Raw genomic sequence first — 22,263 nt, 5'->3', positions numbered from 1 at the left:
TAGTAAATTAGTAAAATTTCAAATGCTTTCCAAAAAGTATTTTGCAATCCAATTAAGACTGAATAATGAAACAACTAATTGCCACATTCAATGAATAAATCTTTTTAAAACATTTTTTGAGTACCATAATTTTAATTTTAATTCACTTCATTGCTTCATGAATAGGTTTATAACAATAAAAGTAACTGATTAAATTAATTCCCCAAAAGTCAATATCTATTCATGTGGTACACTCTGAACCTCATAACCTACACACTGATTAACAACTTACTGTGTTTAGCACCTTTTATGGCCCCAATTACAGATTTAGACATAAGTGAAACTTCATGCCTCCAATCTTTTCTTTCACTCCTCAAAGTGTTATACATTCCCTTATCAAAGATCCAGTGTTCCTCTGCGCACAGTTCACAACAAAAACACTCCAAAGAGGAAGGCAGCAGTTGTTTTAAACCTAAAAAATTATCAACATGTTTGTTTTAAAAAGCAAGTTCTCTTCTCAAATTGATGACCATCAGTAAAGTCTAGTTAACATGCATCTGGAAAAATGTTTTTAATGCTCCTGGTTTGTTTTAACACCTGAAATTATATGCAAATTGGCTATTAAATTGAAAGTATCTCTCTCAAACATCTGTTTAGTGCAAGGGTCAAAGACTAAAACACAGCAATTTACAACATAAAATGGACTCATATGCATGTGTCAAAACATGTATTTTATTCATTTATCTTAAAAAATTAAAATAAAGTGCTTTTTATGTACAATATAATAAAAACAACAGTCACAATCTCAATGATACAAAAAATACAGTTCACAATGTTATTTGTACACAACAAATAAAAAAAGAAATCATGCAGGCAAGACCACATTTGTCTAATAGTTATTCAGTCAACTAAGCTTATGGTGTTCAGTATGCTGAGGCAAAGCTGTTGCCGTGTCTCATGGCTGAGCCGATATGGAGGATTTTGAGCTGAGCTTGCATCTTACTGCAGTACTACATCGTGCAGCACAAATGATTGGTTATTACTGTTGTGCTGTTTCTTTGTTGTATGACCGCTGAAAGAAAATCCTGAAAAGATGTCACAATGGATGGCCTACAACTACAACAAGTTATTTTAGGAAAATAGACTGCTGTTAATGTGATATAGTTGGCTACATTCATGTCCAGTACAGTATGTTGCATTACTGAGGAGCCACTCAAAATGAAGCATCAATAACCATGGGATCATTTGCTTTTTAATGAAAAGCATGTCATTAATAAATATGCACGACTTTTACGACACAGTATTTACCCTTTTGGCATTATTGACTATTAAGGTCAAATGGTATTGTAACTTCAGCTTTTCTACATGAGATCAGGAAGTAATATTATTGTTAAATACTGAATTGTTTAGAGAAGTGTTTTCTATGTGCACAGCATCACTTTTGACACAAGCAAAGACAGAATAGTACAAGATTTTGAGCAGCTCCTAGGTAAAGTTAATGGTGGCTTGGGTGAAACTGTAAATCTATAGTTGACCCGTGTTGTGTTGTGGAGTTAAGTGTGCCCATGGAGGGCTACAATCATGCCATTCACCACATTTCTGTTGGTGAAGTCACTGCTGGGTAGTGTACAATGTGGCACATGGGTAAAGGCAGAACTATGTGATGTCTAAAGGCATTCTGTAAATATGTTGTGAGGTTATCCATCAAGCAAATCAAAGTAGGTTGTTCAGCCTCCAGAGACTCTAAATTCTTAGTCTTAGCAGCGGCGACAAACAATGCTCTGCACTGAGGCTTTTAGAGTCTGATTTATTCTTGTTATTTAATTTTTTATTTATTTTTTTAAAATGTATTTTATTTGAATCTATTGGCACACGTCATACTCTTGTTAATCTGAATTTACAAGTAAGCAACCAAAATTAAAGGAACGGTAAGACGCTTTGAGATTTCAACCTCAAGGTGATAAGACCCCTGGGAGTTAATGTGCAAATTTTGTTAAATTTTGACAGTCAGGCCAGCTGTTCCCCATTTCCAGTCTTTGTGCTAAGCTAAAATGCTGCCTGTAGCTTCATTTAACATAGCCACACACGAGGTATCAATCTTCTCATCTGCCAATAATATGGTGATTAAACCTATTTCCTACCATATAAAAGTACTCCTTTAATTCAGTATGACATGAAAATAAAAACAGATACTATTACTACTTTGGTTTGAGTAGCTAGCTAACTGCTAGCTTATCAAGAGACTGGAAGCAGGGGTAAACAATTAGCCTGGCTATGTCCAGTTGTAATGAAATCTTCCACTCAACACAAAAAATATTGTACCTCGTTTTTGTTTCTACCGTGTACAAAAACCTAATTGTAAAAACAAAGACTCACTGTTTTATCAGGGATTATATTCCAAATCTATATTTATGCTGAACTAAGATAATATAATAATAATATCATCTCTAACTATTCATTAATTCAGTATGACATGAAAAGCAGATATCTGCTTTGATGTGCTTGATAAAAACCAGTCCAGGTGCTGAACAAACAGCATGGTGAGAAATGTGCTGCATTCTGTGCAAGAGTTGAGATGTATGCTGAAGTAGGCAGTAAAGCATTACGGGAAAAAAAAAAGTATCAGCAGTGTTCACTCTCTAGTTTCAAGACTATCTCTACAACACATCTTGCACAAGGTCCCTTAAAAACACACAATATTACTCACAGATACTGTATATACACAACAAAAACTAATGAAAAAAGGAAACACTGACCACTGTTGCGCAGTATGCTGTGCAATTACTTTGTCAACTTGTAGCAGTTACATAGCATTTCGTCATCTGCTCAGTGTTCGAAATAGCAAAATGTTGATTCTGTGTGATACTGGAATATATACTGTAAGCATACTTGATCAATACAGTGAACTGGTGATGTATTCTAAGACATGTGGTGCCATATTGTCCCTATGGCCGTGTAAATGTTTCTCATTCAGATTTACACACCACTATCAGCTTCCTACATCTTTGGAAAATTCTGCTTGATAAGTCTCAAAAGTCTAAGCAATGTGGGTGTAAGTGTGTTTGTAATGGCTGCACTGGTCCCTGTAATAACTGACTTCTAAAAATTATTTTCCTTAGCAGCCACTCTTTCTGTCTCTCAGTAGTTGCATTTCTTAAGAGTATGCTCCACTTTTACTGAAATGTGCAAACCTGTAAGTTTTCAACACCCTGATTACTTGTGCTTTCACATTAACAACGTGTTGACATTGGACTGTAGTGGATGCCATGTATGTAAGAAATGTAACCTGCTGGGTGTGGCTTATTTTGAACTAATACAGCGCTCTCTGTGCATTTACATCATTACACAGCACGGTCTGGACAAGAGACCACTGAATATTTTCTCTCCCCTACAGCGATTTTGAGTGGGCTTATTAGCACTTATTCAAAAAGTTTTTATTGTTAATGCTCATCAAGATCAATGCACCTCTATGTTTCAGTGTGAACACTAAGAAGGCAGATAAAACTCCTTTAAGGGTAGCTGAAGGAAAATTGGGGTATGTTCTCACCTGACAACCACACAGCAACTAACCTCCACGCCATAACCTTTGGCCCCAATTCTGATTTTACATGAAAGTCAATTTTTTTTTTTTTTTTAATAAACTAACAGTCTTGGAAAATTTCCACTTGCACCTCACATTCCACACATATAATTAGTGCCACTTTTGTGAAACCCAACTCTGGTTCCATCATCATGTGCTCTTCGACAGCGATCAATGCTAACACAATGCATGAGATGGGAGTGGTCATGAATGGCACTATTGCATTTAGATAAGACAATCAAGTTATTTTAGTTTTTTGGCACAGTGCACGTGATGATTTTGGTGCTGCCCTGAACATGGTAGAGGTGTGGACGACCCTCCTCCTGCTTTTTCTTCTAGGCTCTTTTGTAATGCCAGGTCTCTTTTCCATATTCGCCTCAGAAACAGGGATGTCTGTGTCTCAGTCACTTTATTCACTCATCCTGGTACTTGCAGGTCAATACTGAAGAACAGGGCTGTCTCAGATGAGCAGAGATGTAGAGCAACAGGTTCCCTAAAATTGTCCATGGTGTAGTTTTGTCTGACTGAGACAGACCTTGTTTGACCAGCTCACATTCAGGAGGTAAATGCCAGTAAATAGGTCCTGGAGCGTAATTTCTGATCACAGCTTTTCATGATCTTTCTTGAAGTCCTTTCCAATGTTGTTCCAACAGAATTAATTTAGGGGTGGTGTTCTCTCCTTGTCTGCCTCATATCTCCCATCGCCTTTATCCTCTTACAGTCATGACATTTATTCATCAAAAGGGAACAAATGTGCTTCTGACTTGCTTCCGTAATGTGTGGATCATAATGAATATGAACATATAATTATATTCTCCTAAACCTGAACTCTTGGTCTCCATGTAGCTGTAGCTTGGTTCTAGTGTGCATAATAACAGTATGTATGGCAGCCATGTGCAGGGTTACACATAGTCAAATAGGGCTGGACAACATATCAATATTTATAATTCATTGTCTATTGTTTTTATAATATCATGTGATGGACTTCTGCTAGACAATTTAATGTTGGATCTTGCATATCTAAAGAGATACTGTGATAAATATTGATACAGGAGGAAGGTCTGTTTATTATGCGTTTATTCGTTTTATTTTTCCTTCCCCAATATTGCCCAGCCCAGCCCTGCACACACGCACACACGCACACACGCACACACACACACACACACACACACACACACACACACACACACACACACACACACACACACACACACACACACACGCTGTAAGTGGCCATGAGATTGACTCAAAAAAAGACTGTGTTATTATAACTATTCTTAGCAGCTGCCATGGTTCGTGATCCTGGTTGAAACCGGATTGTTGTGCTGCTTCTTTTACCAGCCCCATGCAGCAAACCGGACCAACCTCTGGCTTCAGAGTGGAAATGGTTAAATGAAATGACCTCCGCATATGATCACAGAACAAAGATGACTAAAATAAAAGATGTGCTGTGATGTAGGAGGATGTCAGCATCTCCTCTCCTTCGCTCAGTGGCCTGTATCCTTCACAGAGATACAGGGTGGCATCTTTTAGCGTTTACCGTGCTCTCATACGATAGAGTCTTTGATCTCCGAGCCCAGCCTCACTCTGGGCCGAGGGCAGGTTGGGGAGTATTCTACGTGGCTCTCCTTCAGATTAAGCGGCCGCCTGTCGGAGGACTCGGAGAAGCTCTTGCTGTTGTCTGGCGAGGACTCGTGCGTGGGCGTGCTGCAGATGTAGTTATCATTTAACGTCTGGTAGCCCTTGTGATCTGAAGTGGAGACAGGGATGGTGTTACCGTTGAGGGGCAAGCTCTCAGCAGGCTTTCCCACTATCCTCGGCTTCTTCTGCTGCATGTTCGGACACTCGCCCTGCTTCAACATGGACTTCATATGGTCGCGGTTCCTGTAGATGACAAACAAGGAGAACACCACGAGGGAGAACGCCAGCAGGGCGCACACCACAATCAGTTCGTTCCAGTACGTTTTCGTGTGCACTTGCTCGGAGCGAGACTCGCCGGGCAGGATGATGGTCTCCTCTTGCTCAAAGTGTGGTGTCCGCGAGTGTCCGATCAGAGTGGTGCTCTCCTGGCGGGGCTCTGCCCTCACGCAGTAATTCGCCAACAACTGGTGGAAACCCTCCTCCTCTGACCAGCACTCGTAGGTCTCCATCCTGTCGACCTGAGCCACCACGACCAGGTTACCCTCGGGTGTGGCGTAGAGAAACTGACTGGCGCTGTCGCTGTAGCGCCACCTCCTCTGTGCCAGGTTGGACCGCAGCTTGCAGGGCAGGACCCTGAACGTGTTGGCTGGGATTGTAACGAGCTGGCAATGGGAACCACCTATTAAAAAAAAAAAAAGAAGAATAATATTGTAAGATCCCCTTACAAAAATATTATACTGTTACTGTAACTTTAAAGGAATAGTTCAGCATTTTGGGAAATTTGCTTATTTGCTTTCTTGAACTGTTCCTCTAAAGATTTGGTCAATAACTATATCACTGCATTTCGTAAATTAAATTATAATTCACATGAAATAATAACAATAAGTAACATCATATGTGCGTGTTGTGGTGTCGACAAGGTGTCAAACAACACTTTGATTAAAGACCACTGCACAAAGAGGACACACTCACGAGAAGATGCTGGTCTGGCAGATCTGGCGCTGGGAAACGTCTTGTTACAAATCGCTGATGTGTCGGCCTCCTCCACATCCTGCTGCCAGTGGCTGAGCCAGAGCATACCAAACAAAACAACAGGGTGAGGGTTAGCAGCTGTAATGAGAGGAAGCCTGTATGGATGCACTCATTTCATCCTCTCAAAGTCTCTTATTACGGGAATAGCTTCGTCACTGTGACTAAGGGAACAATCTTCTTTTAAAAGCTATTTGTTCAAGCACATGACCATGAGCACTGCGTGTTTATGTGTTTGTTTGGGTTCATGTTCACAACAAAACAGTATTTTCCTCATGAGTTCCTGAGGTAGCATATTTTCCTGTTTCTCATTGTATAGATACGACGTGTGTGCTTATATATTTCCCTCTACATTCACATGTATGTATATATGGGTCAACTGTTAGTGGAAATGTAATTGATTTTTAGCCATGCTAGCAGCATGGCTCTATGATTGTCTGATTGGTCGGTCCACAACTTTGGTCCGGAATGAAATATCTTGACAACTATTAGACGGTCTACCATTAGCATTATTCGTCTCTTATTTGTTCCTATTTTGGAGTTATGAGTGAACGAGTATGGCCAAATAATTGTATTTTTTTATTTACTTGTCTAGTTGTTTTAAATGGCGCTTTGTATGTGAAAAAGGGAACATAAAAAAATCTAAACAATTAGGGAGCCTTAATGAACAAATAAAGCTGCATTGGCTGTTAGCTAATGTAGATAAACAAATTAAAAGTGGATGTTGACAAATAACGATTTCAAACAGTTTGTTTGAAACTCTGCCCCCGAGGTCACTTGTATGTGAGCTCGTACCTGTCAGGCGGCGCCATCCTAACGTCCCGACACAGCCGCCCGGTCCAGGCGCAGTAGGGGTCTCTGGACAACACACACTCTCCACAGCTCAGGTAGTTGGAGCAGTTGGCCACAGGAACCTCCACCAGCCCAGAGTAGGACGACACAAACAACAGACCCTGCGGACGATGAAACGCCATGTGTGAGTGTGCGCGATACAAATTTATCATCAAAAAAGGTGAGTGCAGGGCAGAACAGACCTTCTGCTTTTGGCTATGGATTTCTGATTTCAAAAAGGGAAACCATGCTAAAACAATTACTCATGATAAACAGAGCAATGTAACCTAAACAAAGGACTAACTCCGGCCAGCTGTGCCGAGTAATTTCATTGTGGTTAAAAACACATGGTGACATGTTCACAATTGTTGCTACAAAGCCTTGTGCTCAATTTATTTATTTTATTCTTGTATGTTTTTAACAGTTTTCTGACAGTACACATCGTCATATGTGTCACGTACGTGAACTTTCACCATGAGTGTCACATTAATACTGACGCACAGTGCGCCCCGAGTTCCCACAAGTGCAGTCTATATTTAGGCTCATCTTATCTTCCAGTATATTAGATAGACATCATGTGGATTCTGTCTTAGTCTTTCATATCCCTATTTGGAGCTAAGAATATACTCACAAAAAGTATCTTGGACTTTATTAGAATTACATAATCTTAGATAAGATTGCAGTTTGGCTGCTGTGGCCTGGGGGGGGTGGCCATTATGTAATAAAGAGTGAAAAGGTAATGAAATTTAGCTCTGTGCAGAATGCCAGAGACGATCATAAACCCTGTTCCAGACGGTGCGATAACTTAGAGGGAAAACTCAGTGGAACGGCCCCTGTGGAAGCAAAATGTCTGTAGCCGGTTTGTGCTCCGGTAAATCTCGCTCTTCCACATTTTTATTGCGTGAAAATGAATTTGATTATGAACACAAACCAGTGCTGCCATAATCATTATAGATATGTATTAAATTGTAATAAATGTATTTAAAGTAGTTTATTGCGTGACACACAGTTAATGAAGAGATGATAGAATTGTGATTTACCCTCTGAGGGTCCAGTTCAATGTGTTGCACAGGCTGAGGCTCGGGAAACAGAACCAGCTCTTCTATGATGTGCATCTTATCGTTGGCATTGATGGCTTTATGGAGCTTTCCGTCATCTGGAAGACAAAGGAAATAAGTATAAGTGACTTAAATTGAAGCCAGGGGAGGAAAGAAGCAGCTTCTGCTGTTTTTAAAATCACAAATCAAACCCACAGTGTTTCGTATTTGCAAATAGTGGAAATATTATTTTTCCTCTTTAAAGATTCACCCTAAAAAATGATGGAATTATACATTAAGATAGAGATGTTGTGTAATGCTCTGTACCTGTTCCAATGAAGAGCACGTCGTAAGCCCTCTCCATGCCCTGGATCTTGTGCACGGCGATCTGTGTGTAGCGCACGCTGCGTTTCAGCAGCAGGGGAGCGCTGCGGATCACACTGTCCATCAGGAAATGGTCCTTGACAAAGTTGAGCACTTTATCAGGCATGTGTAAGGATGACTGGATACCCATTTGCCTGGCGTGGTTGGTCACGCACTGTATGGGAGTAAATTAGAAATGAAAAATGAATCTCTGCTTGTTGGAGAAGTCCTGGAAACACAAACATACAATGAGACACACACACACACATATATATATATATAATATATATATATATATATATATAAATATAGTGTATGTGTATGGCTAGCTTTACTTCTGAAGAACATGAAGTTTAGGATGAGTTATCATTACAAACAAAGACTGAATACACAAACTGCTGCGTTGGCTGCTATAGAAATTTTTAACTATGGATCTACTGGTTTTTAAATCTTTAGGAATTTGTTTTGCTCCGGGAATGTACAAAGAGCATCTGCATCTGTCTTTAAGTTGGCAAAAAAACTAAAAGTAGAACATCTGCTTTCAATCAAGCTCACTTGTTGAACAGCCCAAAAAAATCAGTACACAGGTTCAACTGGATGATAACAAAATATACAATATATTAAGGATAGCATTAAAAATTGGTTATTATTTTTTATCTGTTATTTGATATTTAATTCTTCTGACTGAACAGAGACTAAAGCCACTTAAATGAACAGCTGCACAGACTGAACCAAAGCAGGTGAATATAGCGGTTCGACACAGGATATTGCCTTCACCACTCACCGCTCCGGGCCGTGGTTCTGGCACAGGGTGGTTGTAGGTGTACCACTGCTGGGTCTCCCTGTTGACCTCTCGGTAGCGCCCGCTGAAGGCTCTCTCCACCTGAGCCATGGTGAAGGCACACACTGCTGAGCTGCCCGAGGCTCCCTTATACCTGTGAACAAAGGAAACGTTCATATTGTTTCAATTTGTTTGAAATGTGACGAGGTGCGAGGCTTTAGTCACACATTTTGATCCATGTTCTTACAGTGTGTTACAGTTCTTCTTCTTTTTTTAACCAACCAACCTTTCTGCATTTGTTGTTATTTTATGCAGTCAACTAGAGCAGCAAACTGTCACTGGAGAACATTTGAAGAGTGTGTACTTGAATGATTTCCATATTAAAATCTTTATTTTGGTGATACATTAATTAGACATTGGGGTTGCATGGGCTTGTGTTTGTGTTTAAGCTCATTACAGCTGCTCTAAATTCAGAGGAGCCAAATAAGAAAAGGCAGCTTGCCAAGTTTGAGCACTGATATTAAATTAACAAGACTAGGTCAAAACCTAATATATGGCTGGATTGTGTATGGGCAATGTGCGAAATTAAGGACGTAGTTTCTTATTTCGTCTCTCACACAGCTCCTGGCCTCTGTCTGGGATCCACAATAGTTTTAAACTACTGTGTTTCCTCAAAAAAATGACCCGGGCTTTTATTTACCTCAACTGCAGAGGATAACAGGCCTTTTATCTGAGGCAGGCTTGTAATAGAGACAGGTCTTTATTTCACATTGCCTCTGTGTGACATGTATAATTGGTCATAGCTGTATTTTAGTACGAAGCCTGTTTCCCCTTCTCAGAGTTAATGCGTTACATGTTAATGCAAACTCAACACTTCCTGTTACCATTTAAAATTTAAAGCCCTCTAGTGTATCACTGGATAGAAACCCTTTATTTCTAAATATGGCTTTCATTACTGTGCTGCAGTAAGTGTATTGTCTCATTTCCGGTTGCTGGTGTTTCTGTTGTTTACATGCTATTCAGATCTGTTAGTTTCTTTAGCTTAGTAGTTACCGATGGTTTCTATTTCCCTCTCCTGCTCTCTCTTGCTCACTATGTCTTATGTTTAGTTATTTCTCTGCCTTCTTTAGTATTTATGATACATGTAACGGAGGCTCAGTGCATTGGAAGTGCTACTGCATTTCCTTGTAGTTTCCGAGCAGCCAGGAAACCAGATTGGCTGTGTGACTGCCTGTAACAAGAGGCGTAGCCTTAAGTCCGCAGTTGGCTCCCACACATTAAGACAAAAAGTGTCTGTATCTAGCTCAGCCACGTGGCATTCAGCTGACCAATGGTAGAAATATAATCACTCACTCACTCAGTCACCCACGGACATTTGCTATTATAAGGCTGGCCCCAGTGTTGTGGTCCAGCCAAAAAGTGTTTCTAGATAGTGTGTGTGGGTGAGCTGTGAAGGTTCAAGTGTCTGTGTGTTTGTGCTTAAACATAAACTGTCAAAGTGCCATGAATCAGATTCATTAAAGTGCCTGCATGTCACAGTTGAGCGGAAAACAAGTCCTTCTGTTTGTCTCTTACCACTGCGAGGTGAAGACACCGTAAAACACGGTGCTCTCCCAGCTGTCTCCCATAGGCTTCAGGACAAACATGTCCTGGATGATGTTGAAGGGGAAACCATCGTCAGGGAGGGAACACAGGAGCTGGGCCTTCAGGAATGTGGTCCATTTCTTCTGCAGCACCCGCTCACCTCCCTTATCACCCTGCAAACAGTTTGCAATGAAAATTACAGGTGATTCATTTATCTATATTATTTTATTAAGACAAGTGTCTCTGTTCCTTTAAGGCTGATGTACAACGAGGATCTGTTGATGGAAGTGGAAGGAGGGTGCAGAGCAGGCGAGGTCGGAGAGAGAGAGAGAGAGAGAGAGAGAGAGAGAGAGAGAGACACGGTCTCAGAAGCACAAGACACTGTGGTGAGGAGGATGAGCAACAGGAGAAATGGGACTTTTACTCCACTAAAATGTGTTTTTCAGCTGGAGGGAGTGTGGCTGTGGAGGGAGTGGAGGACACAATGGCCTCTGAGTCACCTCTGGACAACATATCAAGACTTACAGAAACAGGAGTGGAGCGGGCTCAGCCTCTGAGGGCCACACCCGGCCTAAGTAAGAGCCCTACTGGATTTCCAATTAAGCTGTCAGACAAGCCAGACTGGAAAACTAGCTAACCAGCTAGCCACCGATTTTACACCTGGGCAACATATTAAGTCTAAGATCCCCTTCAAGCATGTTTTAAGACGTATACATGATAAGCCTGATATGGTTTTACCCACGATAAGTTTTACTAATTATTTAAAATTCTAAAAAGAAAATACATAATGATAACTAAATGTCTGAATTTTTTTCTTTTCGAAGGTTTAACTGCTGGAAACAAGATGTTTCAGGTCAAACATATAAGTTAATTAATAATAAGCAAAACACATGTTTGAATTTAAATATGCTGCAATTTAGTAGGTGTTTGAAAGACCTACAGTTCTCTGAGCCCTCATCTTGTATCACAGCTGCAGTCCCTCCCCTTCTGCTTTAGAGGGTGGTGTTGAGGTCAAATAAGTGAATCTAAAAGTGGTTACTGGGACTGTCATGACCTCTTTTTTTGGGGAAATAAAAAAGGGACAAATAATCAAGAACAACTGTAATTCCAACGTCCTGGTGGAATTCCAAGTGTTGAAATCCTTTCCTGTGGTGCCGCATATGTGTGGGGCATTTATACTGAATTACAAAGGATATTTTGACAATAAAATGCAGGGGGACAAAAAAGGCTCTCCACATAAAAGATGCCTTAGCACAAAATATTAGGTGCTCTTTGAAGGAGAGGAGATGGTGAAATGGAAAACAAACAGAAGAGGCATTTGCTCTTCTTTTAAGCTGTCACAAAATATTTACATAAACAGTTATCAGAGGGCTTTGCTAGGACTAGCAATTATCAAAAAGCTTGTAAACACACACCAAAAGGAACTCCTCCCAAATACTGCTAGCAAGCTGCAGCAGCAGGAGGAGGAGGAGGAAGAGGCAGAGGAGTAGGAGGAGGTGGAGGAGGAGGATGAAGAGTGGGACCAAAACAAGTGGTCTCGCCCAATCTCAAGACAGTTTTCCTGCCTCAGATCCAAACTATCCCATCAGCCTCCAAAACCCTGAACTCCTACATAACAGCACAAAAGGAGTGAACCACCCTTGAGGAGATAATAAAATGCAAAACAAGGACTACCTCTGTTTCCTCCTCTGAGTGCTGTTACACACAAACAATCGTCCTGCTCAACACCGAGGTGAAACCTTATGGGACTGATGCGGGGCTTGGGAGCCAATTACCAGGCTGTGCTAGTAGCCTGTCCACATAATGAGGAGACCACATTCCTGCTCTCTCAGCTGCCCACCGCCGTTGTTGCTGTGCTTCGCTGCACAGCTTGTACTTTCAAATCGCATGGACCACTCCCCCTGATAGCTGCCCTCCAGAAAAACACGCTGTGTTGCATCGCTCTCTTAATATTTTGTCTTTTCAGATTCAGATTCCTCACATTTGTCAACCTGACAAGTAGCTGAACAAGAGGTAAAAAGAAAATGGTGCCACTCAGTGCTCATAATCTGCCTGCTTTCTACAGTCCCTCAGTGTGCACACCTGAATAAACAAAAGAAAGAGGGAGTGGAACGAGGGAGGGGGGCAGATAGGAAAGAGGGAAGAAAAACAACTCGGAAGCAGAATTACTTGGCAAACACAAGTAAAACAGTAGTTAGAAAATCATGAAAAAACTGAAGAGACTTTCACTTATCTTATAAGAAACAAGCTCTCTCTATAAAGGTAGTGAAATGTCTGCCAAGATGAACCAACACACCAAAAATGTTTCAAATATCAAAATAAAACCGCATTTAAACATACTTGGAACACAGAGGGAGAAGGGAGTGCACGCTTTCCGTCACAAGTTACTGAGCCTGCTGACAGGAAGTGGCCTTCATACCTCCGTGTTACCAAACTCTAATCTGAGTTAGCACTTTCCCTTTCACTGACCGAGGACACAAGGCGTGCGTTCAAATGTGATATTCTGAGAAATAAAAAGGTTGCACATGGTAATAGTTTACAATGTTAGCCTGTGGCAAGCCAGGGGCTGTTTTAAGGAAGATATTTGAGACTGCTCTGCAGTGTTAGGCCAGTGACGTGAGGCACTGTGAAGACACTGTGAAGTGAATGGGACAGGTGCATGGTGGTGTCCTGAAAACAACAGATTATAGTTACTGAAGTTTGGATCTATAGTCTAAAGTTTGGACTGCTTGATAAGGCCTGCTCACCAACGCGCTCAGCAGTGGCTCTGACACACAGCTTAAAACCCATAATTCCTCTGAAGTCATATCTCAAAAACGCTCCTCATAATGTCAGAACTTGCCCGAGAATCAACAAATTTTTAAAGTTTCTTTCAGTATCAAAGTAATCCAGTGATAGTTGTCTGAATGTCAATTGGTACCTTGCAAACAGGAACTGCTAACAGCTAATTCAGCGTACTTTTAATTCTGACAATTTGCCAAACAAACGTAAACTTTAAAAAGAGTTTCTCAATCCCGTCTAACATGACCCACAGTGTAAACTCCAGAAGACTCTGGTATGATTAGAGTTCCATAAAAATACTTGTTTTTAGCCATCCTACCCCCAGACAGACTCAACTAACAGACGTTTCCATGGTAACGATCAATGACACACGCTTTTTTGTATTTTATTATTTATTAATTATTTTTAATATATTTTGTACAATCGTCACAGTAAAATGTTCTTGTAAATGTGGAGTTTTTGCAGAAGGAAAACATTTCTGCTGGAGATATGTGCAGCTTGACGCGTTTGCTTTTTAGACTTGTTTTTTTAATTTGAAAAAATGAGTCCCACTACGGTTGGACTATTAGTAGATGCAAGACTTAGTCTTTATGAGACCAGTCCCAGATCTTTACGTCATCATTTGCTCACTCATAAACTGATGGGGGGAGGACGAGGGATTTTGTGGAACAGACAGTAATTAGAGAAAATATTAGGATCCTTTCTTTTACTTGAAATTGGGCAGTAGGTGGAATTCCTACACATCATCTTAATAAGCAGTAATCTTAAGCATTTAAGCAGCAAACTGGAGAATAACTACTGTACTGCCACAGAACGGCAACTGAAAAGATGAAAAAGAGGGCTGCTGCATTCCAGTGAAATAAAGGCGCTTTACAGAGCAGCGAAAGCCATTCTTCTGTCTCTGTTGCACAGTTCATCTGCAGCAAGTTGCCACAGTCTGGGGGCCTTTCTGTCAATGATTGCCATATATAGAACCCAGGAGGTACTCCGCCGGCTGTGAGAGGTGTCACAGCACCGAGAGCCAGAGCCTAGCAGGACTAAGTCATTAAGCTGTCACTTAAGATTACATGCTGTCCCCACGATTACTCACATTACTGCCTCCATGAACAAGAGGCATAAGTCAGCGAGGGATGCTGAGTGCATGTATATCAGGCAGCTTCACAGCCGTTTAATTGATCTGATGACAGGTGGAAAAGGATAAAGTCTGCGGCTGATTATTCAGGGTGATCAACCAAACTAAACTCTAGAGGGGTGGGGGTGGGGGTGGGGGTGGCAGGGTGTCAACAGTTTAAATGATTCGAGGCACATTCTGCAGTTGATACGGTTTGCATGCTTTGCCTGCAACAAAAACCCGCCATGTAGAGGAACGCATTTCATATTGCTGCGAAGCACTCTTGAATACTAATAATGCCTGCAAAGCTCAAAGCGCTGGTAGAGAAAGGCAAAGAGCTGGAGGGATGGACGAGTGCAGCAGACATTGTGAGGGAGAGAGGGAGATGACATTGCAGAGGAAAGGGAGGGAGGATGATTCAGGCAAGGAGAAACCAAATCCCTTGAAAACATGTTTGTACAGTCAAACAGAAAAAGCTTTAATGCACTAGAGACACATTCCCATTGCATCCACACAGGCATGAGGTGCAGATAAATGTTACGAGACGTGCTTTGACATGGGAGTGTCCCGTCTTGTTTTGGGGTAATTGTATCAGGATTAAGGAGAGGAAGCTTGAGCCCTGCTGTGCCTCTTACTTTTGCATGGCAAAATGACCTCACCCCAATCCCTAGGTGACTTACCTTACACACGCGAGCAATCCTCGACACAATGGTGTTGTCAAAGAAGTCAAATTCCTTTCCTGCCTCGCTGAAGAAGAAGTAAATCTTGTCGTCGTCACCCACGGGGTTGCCGATTGGCTGGCTCTCCTCGATGTAAGCTGACCCGACAAAGACTGGATCTGTCAAAAATAGAAAAACACAAAAGGAAACATGTTCCACCTTTATTATCAATCCGAGGGAACTATTTCTTTCAACAGCTTTACTGCTTTTGTTCAATGTATCATTGAGCAGAATTTGGAAAGAATTTGTCAGAGTCTACACAGGAGAGCTGTGTCATGCGATCCTGGAAGAGTAGAGGAAACAGCATCCTCTGTATAATTGTACTCAGATGTCTCATCAGGAGCACTCTGCATGAATTACCTAGAGATCAAAAGACAAGAGAGGTCTTAATTGTGCGCAAAGTGCGGCTTACTCCGGCGAAACCAGTGGCAGCCGGCTGAGGCTGTTTTGATGTGCATGTGCGGCGACTGATAGGACCGAGCTCACGCAATCTAAGAGCGCTTGTCTCTGCTCTCGGCCTGCATGCATTAGCGACTGTGTCTTGCTAATGATCGCTACTTTTTGGAGCTTATCTGCTCTGTTGGGTACATAATGGAAGATGTGTAGAAGGGAAAAAAAAACACAGTCTGCCATCTGATGGGGTAAATGGGGTTTACCTTGGAGCCATTTTAAAGAGTTTTCTGTCTTCAGTGCAGTTCCCTGACCCAAACTCTTGTAAATGACTGGTTCATTCCCTTGGAAGTTGCTGACAGTACCAGTGTACAATTCACCATCTGGAAGAAAACAAAGGGAAAGACAAAGATTGCAGGATTTTAATCGATGAACTTGATGTGTCATTAATTAAACATTATAATTTACAAAGAAATCATGTCTTTTTAACTGTTAGAGATGAAGTCAGTAACAGCTGAGAGCGAGCCGTTAGCACCGTAACAGAACTGTGCGTGAGAGGGGTTATACAAATCATCTCCTTCACTCATATTCAGCTCAATTATTTACTAATTGCTTGTTAAAGATGTTGAAAACAAACAGTGTCTGTTGGTGTCCAGCTACTTATCAGACAGTCTGATGTAGACAAACAACATTAGCAGGCACATCATGACTCATTACTGAATCAAAGATGTAGGAAGCATCAAAGAAGATCAGAAACAGTTGAGCCGGTTTTCAGCATCTCTGCCCAGAAGGAAGCTAGTCATAATAATACCTTCTTTTTTTTTTTTTTTTCTTTTAAAGTGACAAAGGAAAACAAAAGCTGTATTTGATTACATACCAACGATGATGGCGGTGGATTTGTACTCCGGATTAAAGGGGCAGCGACTGCGCCCATCTTCCATCACAACCTCGCCCACGTCATCTCTCTCTAGTGTGAATGTTGACGTGTTCTGGAGATAGACACAAGCAGCAAATGTCCCTCAGACACAGTCCAATGAAATCAGTGACTTGGAGTTCATACTCTCCATTATAATGCACGGAGCGCACTGACATTTTGAGAGGTTGGTCATTTTACACATACAGTAGCTCTGTCTGATGAATAAACCATAGTATACAGTCTCTATAGGCAACCATGTTATTTCTATAGTAAGAAAACGAAAACTTATAGCAAATCCTATGAAAAAACCAAAGCCAACAATGAACTGATCAACTAAAAAAAAAGCAGCCAAAGCCTCATATTTTATTCCTCTGTGCCATATCGCTCCATTGTTTTTCATATCAGTGAGCCACATCATTTCAATGGCTGATGATTTCCTTCATTTCCTTCATTACCTTCATTACCACTACCTTTCTTGTAAGTCAGTTGTACACTATCCTGTTTTAATAAATGTCAGCTAATGTGTATTAATCCCTTGCTCAAAAAAGTAACATTTACTAAAAACTACACACTGTTGGTTTTCGTCTTTTCATGGCATTTGTTCACAATAAATAAAAAAAAAGAGCAACCTTATCCTTAGGGGACCATAGGGTCTGTTTACTGGCAGACTTTATGGTTTATGCAGGTAAAAATGAGTGTTTCGTAACAGGACTTCACTAATAATAAAAACTGCACTTTGGTGTCAATTAACAGACCATAGAACATACTTTAGGTAATTCTGGGTACGTATGGCTTGTCGATGTATTGTTTGCTAAAGCGTATACACGCCAGGTCAAACTACAGTAAGTATGTAGGCCAGTACTGAGTCTATGAAAACAATTTGTTATTTATAATGTCTCTTTCTCTCTGGAGGCATTTGTCAAGTCTGAGAAAATACCTCAAAGTAACATCACTTGCATAATCTCGGGGTTGGGCTTTTTAAGTCTGCTTTACAAAGACTGGGCAGGGAGTTGGAAAGATGTTTGGCATCTACCAGGCAGGAAGGGAGGGAACAAAAGACAATCTTGTGTCGCATTATGGCAAGTGTGGGTGACACCTTTGTACTGTTTGTTTTTGTTTGACATACAGTGAAAAAAATCCAAAGAAACATCAACAACAACAACTAACATATAAAAACAGAGAAGCGCAACATATTCTCGGGTCTGAGAATGTGGCACCTGCAATTGTCCAGCAATTTTGCTTGATACTTGACTTGATTTATTGATGATCATTTCATTAACAAAATATTAAATTTCTTTTGTTTGACTAATCAACCAATGGTTTCAATTTGAAGTTAAGGACCCAATATTATGGGAGGTTGATGCATATTAGTGAAAGACAGTGTTTCCTTGCTGAACTGCAATTTTGGCACTAAAAAGAACATATTTGTATAACTTCATATCAGCTTCAACTTTTGATATTTTTGTATTTTTCCCACCACTTACATTAAAATAGCTTTTAAAGGGATCTCTTTGCAGTCAGTATGAACAGGGAGATTAGCTACAATGACTAAAAAAGGCTTTCAATGTATATATATATATATGGGAACATGAGTATTGTATTAAGATGGACATGACAAAATATATGTGGGCAATTTGCAGTAATTGTAATTCTTCCTTGTTTCAATTACCAATAATGAAATCAAACAGGAGAGTATAAAGTCCATCGCCTGGGAAACCTTCCCATGATTCATCTTGATAAGATGTTTTACTCAGAGCTTATTTTAATTTATGTCTGTCATTTTGATTGTTTAGTGTATCCTTTTGGCATAAAACCCGGTGCCACTGTTTAAAAAGAGCTTTAAAAATAAATAATGTTAATATTATGCAACACACACACACACACACACACACACACACACACACACACACACACACACACAGAGGTCTGGACTCTATCAACATGATGAGTGTTCATCCAGACCAACCGAGCTCAGATTTGCTTGGAATCCCAGTTCAGGGCCTAAAGTCCTGCCAAGTCATCTTCAGTCTGAGACGTCCCGTGTTTTTCTTTCCCTCTGACGTCAAAGAGGAGAGTTTAATGCCCCCCTTTAAGAGCTGAGCTGTCGCCGAGCTCGATTGCCCCCCTATCACTGAAATCAATGTCATCCTGCTGCCGGTTACCATCGCTCCAGATGTACTCCTCTGCTAGATAAACAGATCCACTGCTTCCCTCTCACTGGAAACCACACAGCTCATGTACCCCCTGTTGACTTGTCTGGCTAAAGTGCCTCAGCAGGATTTGGTTACGCTTGGATAACAACAGATCCAATACTGACATGGTGGATAAAAGAGCCTGATTCCTAAAGAACACCTAAAAATATATCAAAATTCAAAACTGTTCTGGTGAGAGGAGGGGAGAGACATATATAAAGCCTATATGTATTAAAAAAATTCAAGGCTTCTTTTTTAAATGGCAGGAGTAAAATCAACTCTAAGAAGTGAACAAAAGGCAGAGTGAGAGGTCATTACTTACGATGTAGGCGCAGATAGGACTGAAAGCATAGGTGCCACACACATAGAGATGAGTGCTATTCAGCCGCAGAAGAATTTTGATGTAATTGAAGCAATCAGTCTGGATGGGGAAGAAACGGAGAGGGAGAGAGGGAGAGAGAGAGGGAGAGAGAGAGAGAGAGAGAGAGAGAGAGAGAGAGAGAGAGAGAGAGAGAGAGAGAGAGAGAGAGAGAGAGAGAGAGAGAGCTCTATGAATCCACAAGAATTTCTCACAAGTGAATGTGTTTTTCTTTCTTAAGAGCTCCTTAAAATCTTTTAATGAAAAACTCCAGTCATAAGTAAATCTTTTTACTTCAGAAAGTATTGGACAGAAAAAAAGAGAGATATTCCCCCTCTCTCAAACTGTTGGGAAAACCTCCCAGCATCACACAGCAGTTGCCTGGTGAGCTTTCTGTAATACACAGACCAGAGTTGTACACTGCAGAACACAGATTACCGAGGCTTGTCGCCCAGGGATACAACAGCTGGCATGACAACAAGGTAACAGACAGACAGAGAAAGAAGCAGTGCACAAAAAAAGAGCAATTCCCCGGCGAGCCTGCACACTTGATGAATCTATTTGTAACTGGTGGAGAGGTTTGTCAACATAAAACTCTATGCTCATTCTCTCCTCTCACAGTCAGTCAGAGAAGACTACAAGGAAAGGACCCTGGACAAAAAAAATCCATGCTTTCGATATCATCATTACAGAACAATTTTTCCTGGGTATTTTCATTATTTTGGTGTGTTAGCGGTTCAGTAAAAGATGCCACTCACCTCCAGGTTCTTCCCTTTGAAGCTGCACTCCTCTCTCTTTCCAGCAGGAGTGCCCCACGTCAGCTGAAGATGAAAAAGAAACCCTGAATAAGTCATGTGAAACTCAGGGAACCATGCTGATTCTACTGCCCCTCAACAAGACCGTTTCTTTAAGATCAAAATGTACACAAAAAAACAGGTGTGAATTATGTGGAGCAAAACAAAAATGACAGCTTATTATGATGCACGAACAAAATAAAGAAAACAAGCAAGCCGTTTTTGTATTTTACATTTGACAAGAATTTAACTCAAAACCAAACCACATTATCAGTTCAAAGTTTGTTCAAGTGCTTAAATTAGTCTCAAAATGCCAGTTGCAACCAGTCCAGTCCTGCACATTTCTAAGCAAACGCTCATTGCAATTTGGACTCTTTCGACATGCTCACGTTCTTCTGCAGCTTGGTCTTGCTGATGTCCGAGAGGCTGAGGGCAAACAGTGCCTCCCTGGCTCCGACGTACAGCATGTCGTCCTCCTGGCTCAGCAGCAAAGAGGTGTAATTAAAGACGCCGTCCACCGAGAATCTCTTGGCCGACCTCTCCTTTGCATCTGGAAAACAGCAGGAAAATAAACACAGAGAGAAGATTACCATCACGTAGCAGGACAGAACAGAAAGGAGCAGACTGGTACAGAACATTTCCTGACGCTCAACGTACAAGAACACACATTAAAATGTGCTCACAAGCACATAAAAAGCTCCCAAATTACGACACTCAAAATACTGTTAAATTGTGTGTAGAGCTTTTGCCTTTCTCACGGAGGAAAAGTATTAATGATTTCCTTTCACAGTACAAGGGTTTTAAATGTGTGCCAAAGGTGTAAGAGCTCCAAAAACATTAACGTTTCACCTCATTCTCAGGATATAAAATATTTACTGTTAGAGGAAACAGAATACTTAACAAGATGATTAGGTCGGGATTAAACACCAACATCACACCAACAAACCATAGGAGTCGTTTTTCATATTTAACAAGAAACTAACTTCATGCTAAAAATGCTAATGCTACACACAGAGCTAACGTAATGTAGTCACATACATAATCTCCTTTTCCATCTTGCTCAGATGGGAAATCCAATTCACAGTGTTTCTGCTACATTGATATCGTTCATCTCAACCAGGAAGTAAGCATTCATGCTAAAAAATGCTACCACTAAAAACAAACTTAATCTAGTCAGTGGCATGACTTGGTTTCTCAGTTTTCTCAAATGCAGAAGCCTGAAAAAAAAAAAAAAAAGGCACAGTGGTTGTGCAAATGAGAGGAGACATCTACCGAGAAGTGTTTTGTTGGCCAAAGCACAGAATGGATTGAAACTGACATTAGCTTATGTGGCCTTCTGTGGATCTGATTTGTTGGGCTAATCAGCCAATCAGGAGAGTTAACACGATGTCAGGAGTGATGTAAAGGATGTGGGATTAAGACAAGTCAGATGTGTACATCTGTGTATGTATGCTGGAGTTGGGGGTTCGTCTGCATTCACACAGAGGGAAGAACAGAAACTGTTTTTCCGACTTTGTGTTTGCGCTTTATTCCAAGATGCTTAGATCCACTGTTAGCCTCGTACTCACATCATTTAAATCAATTAGCTGCTTTTTCTGGACAGATTTGTTAACGAGTGAAATCAGACACAAGCAAACAGTGTATGTAACCTTTTCAATTAGCTGAATCAGTCATATTAGTGCTAGCATTGGATTTTACGTAGGTGTAACTAACAAGTTTAACCCAATTTTTTTTTTTTTTTTTTTAAAACTGCAAATGCGAGTTAGTTAACTGAAATAAACAGCTGGTGGTGTATTGCCTTTACACCACTGGAGCTCCCGCTTTGCTATTCCCAGTTCTCCAAGAAGATCTGGAAAACACAGCGCGCCACAAATCAAGCACGAGACAAGAACAAGTGGACTGACATGACATTACGTCCAACTACATCACAACACATACAGCTGATCTTCAGTCACATAGATTTATGATACAAAGTGGAAAACTCTCATTGAGCATGCTGTCATTTCTGAATCCTGGAGGCGACTGTCCTCCCCGTTTATCCCACAGTGGCAGCCAGCAGCTACTGTAGGCTCCATGAGAACATGTCATACGTATGCCAATGAGCCACGTCCACACTTTCCTGTGCTGGCCAGCTTTGTCTTTGCTCTGCTCAGCACTGGCAGCAGGGTAAAAGCCTC

The 22,263-nt window shown here is 40.9% G+C and overlaps 1 protein-coding gene across 2 annotated transcripts in view; it reads right to left on the bottom strand.

Moving 5' to 3' along the window:
* Positions 1-691: 691 nt before the first annotated feature.
* The window catches only part of sema4bb (sema domain, immunoglobulin domain (Ig), transmembrane domain (TM) and short cytoplasmic domain, (semaphorin) 4Bb), a 56,828-nt gene continuing 35,256 nt past the window's right edge, over positions 692-22,263 (bottom strand). For both annotated transcript variants that reach the window (XM_056375834.1, XM_056375823.1), the window contains exons 3-15: positions 20,476-20,636; positions 20,051-20,113; positions 19,257-19,355; positions 16,704-16,815; positions 16,093-16,209; positions 15,398-15,555; positions 10,817-10,998; positions 9,245-9,395; positions 8,425-8,635; positions 8,101-8,216; positions 7,025-7,182; positions 6,173-6,264; positions 692-5,879 (exon numbers count right to left, since the gene is read on the bottom strand). In XM_056375834.1, the coding sequence (XP_056231809.1) occupies positions 5,107-5,879; positions 6,173-6,264; positions 7,025-7,182; positions 8,101-8,216; positions 8,425-8,635; positions 9,245-9,395; positions 10,817-10,998; positions 15,398-15,555; positions 16,093-16,209; positions 16,704-16,815; positions 19,257-19,355; positions 20,051-20,113; positions 20,476-20,636 (2,393 nt within the window). In that variant the 3' untranslated portion in view covers positions 692-5,106. The remainder of the gene's footprint in view (positions 5,880-6,172; positions 6,265-7,024; positions 7,183-8,100; positions 8,217-8,424; positions 8,636-9,244; positions 9,396-10,816; positions 10,999-15,397; positions 15,556-16,092; positions 16,210-16,703; positions 16,816-19,256; positions 19,356-20,050; positions 20,114-20,475; positions 20,637-22,263) is intronic.

The sequence above is a fragment of the Seriola aureovittata genome, chromosome 1, assembly GCF_021018895.1.
Source record: "Seriola aureovittata isolate HTS-2021-v1 ecotype China chromosome 1, ASM2101889v1, whole genome shotgun sequence".
In the NCBI taxonomy this organism is placed as follows: Eukaryota; Metazoa; Chordata; class Actinopteri; order Carangiformes; family Carangidae; genus Seriola; species Seriola aureovittata.
Note: the sequence above shows the minus strand (reverse complement) of the source record. Positions and strands in the feature narration are given on the sequence as shown.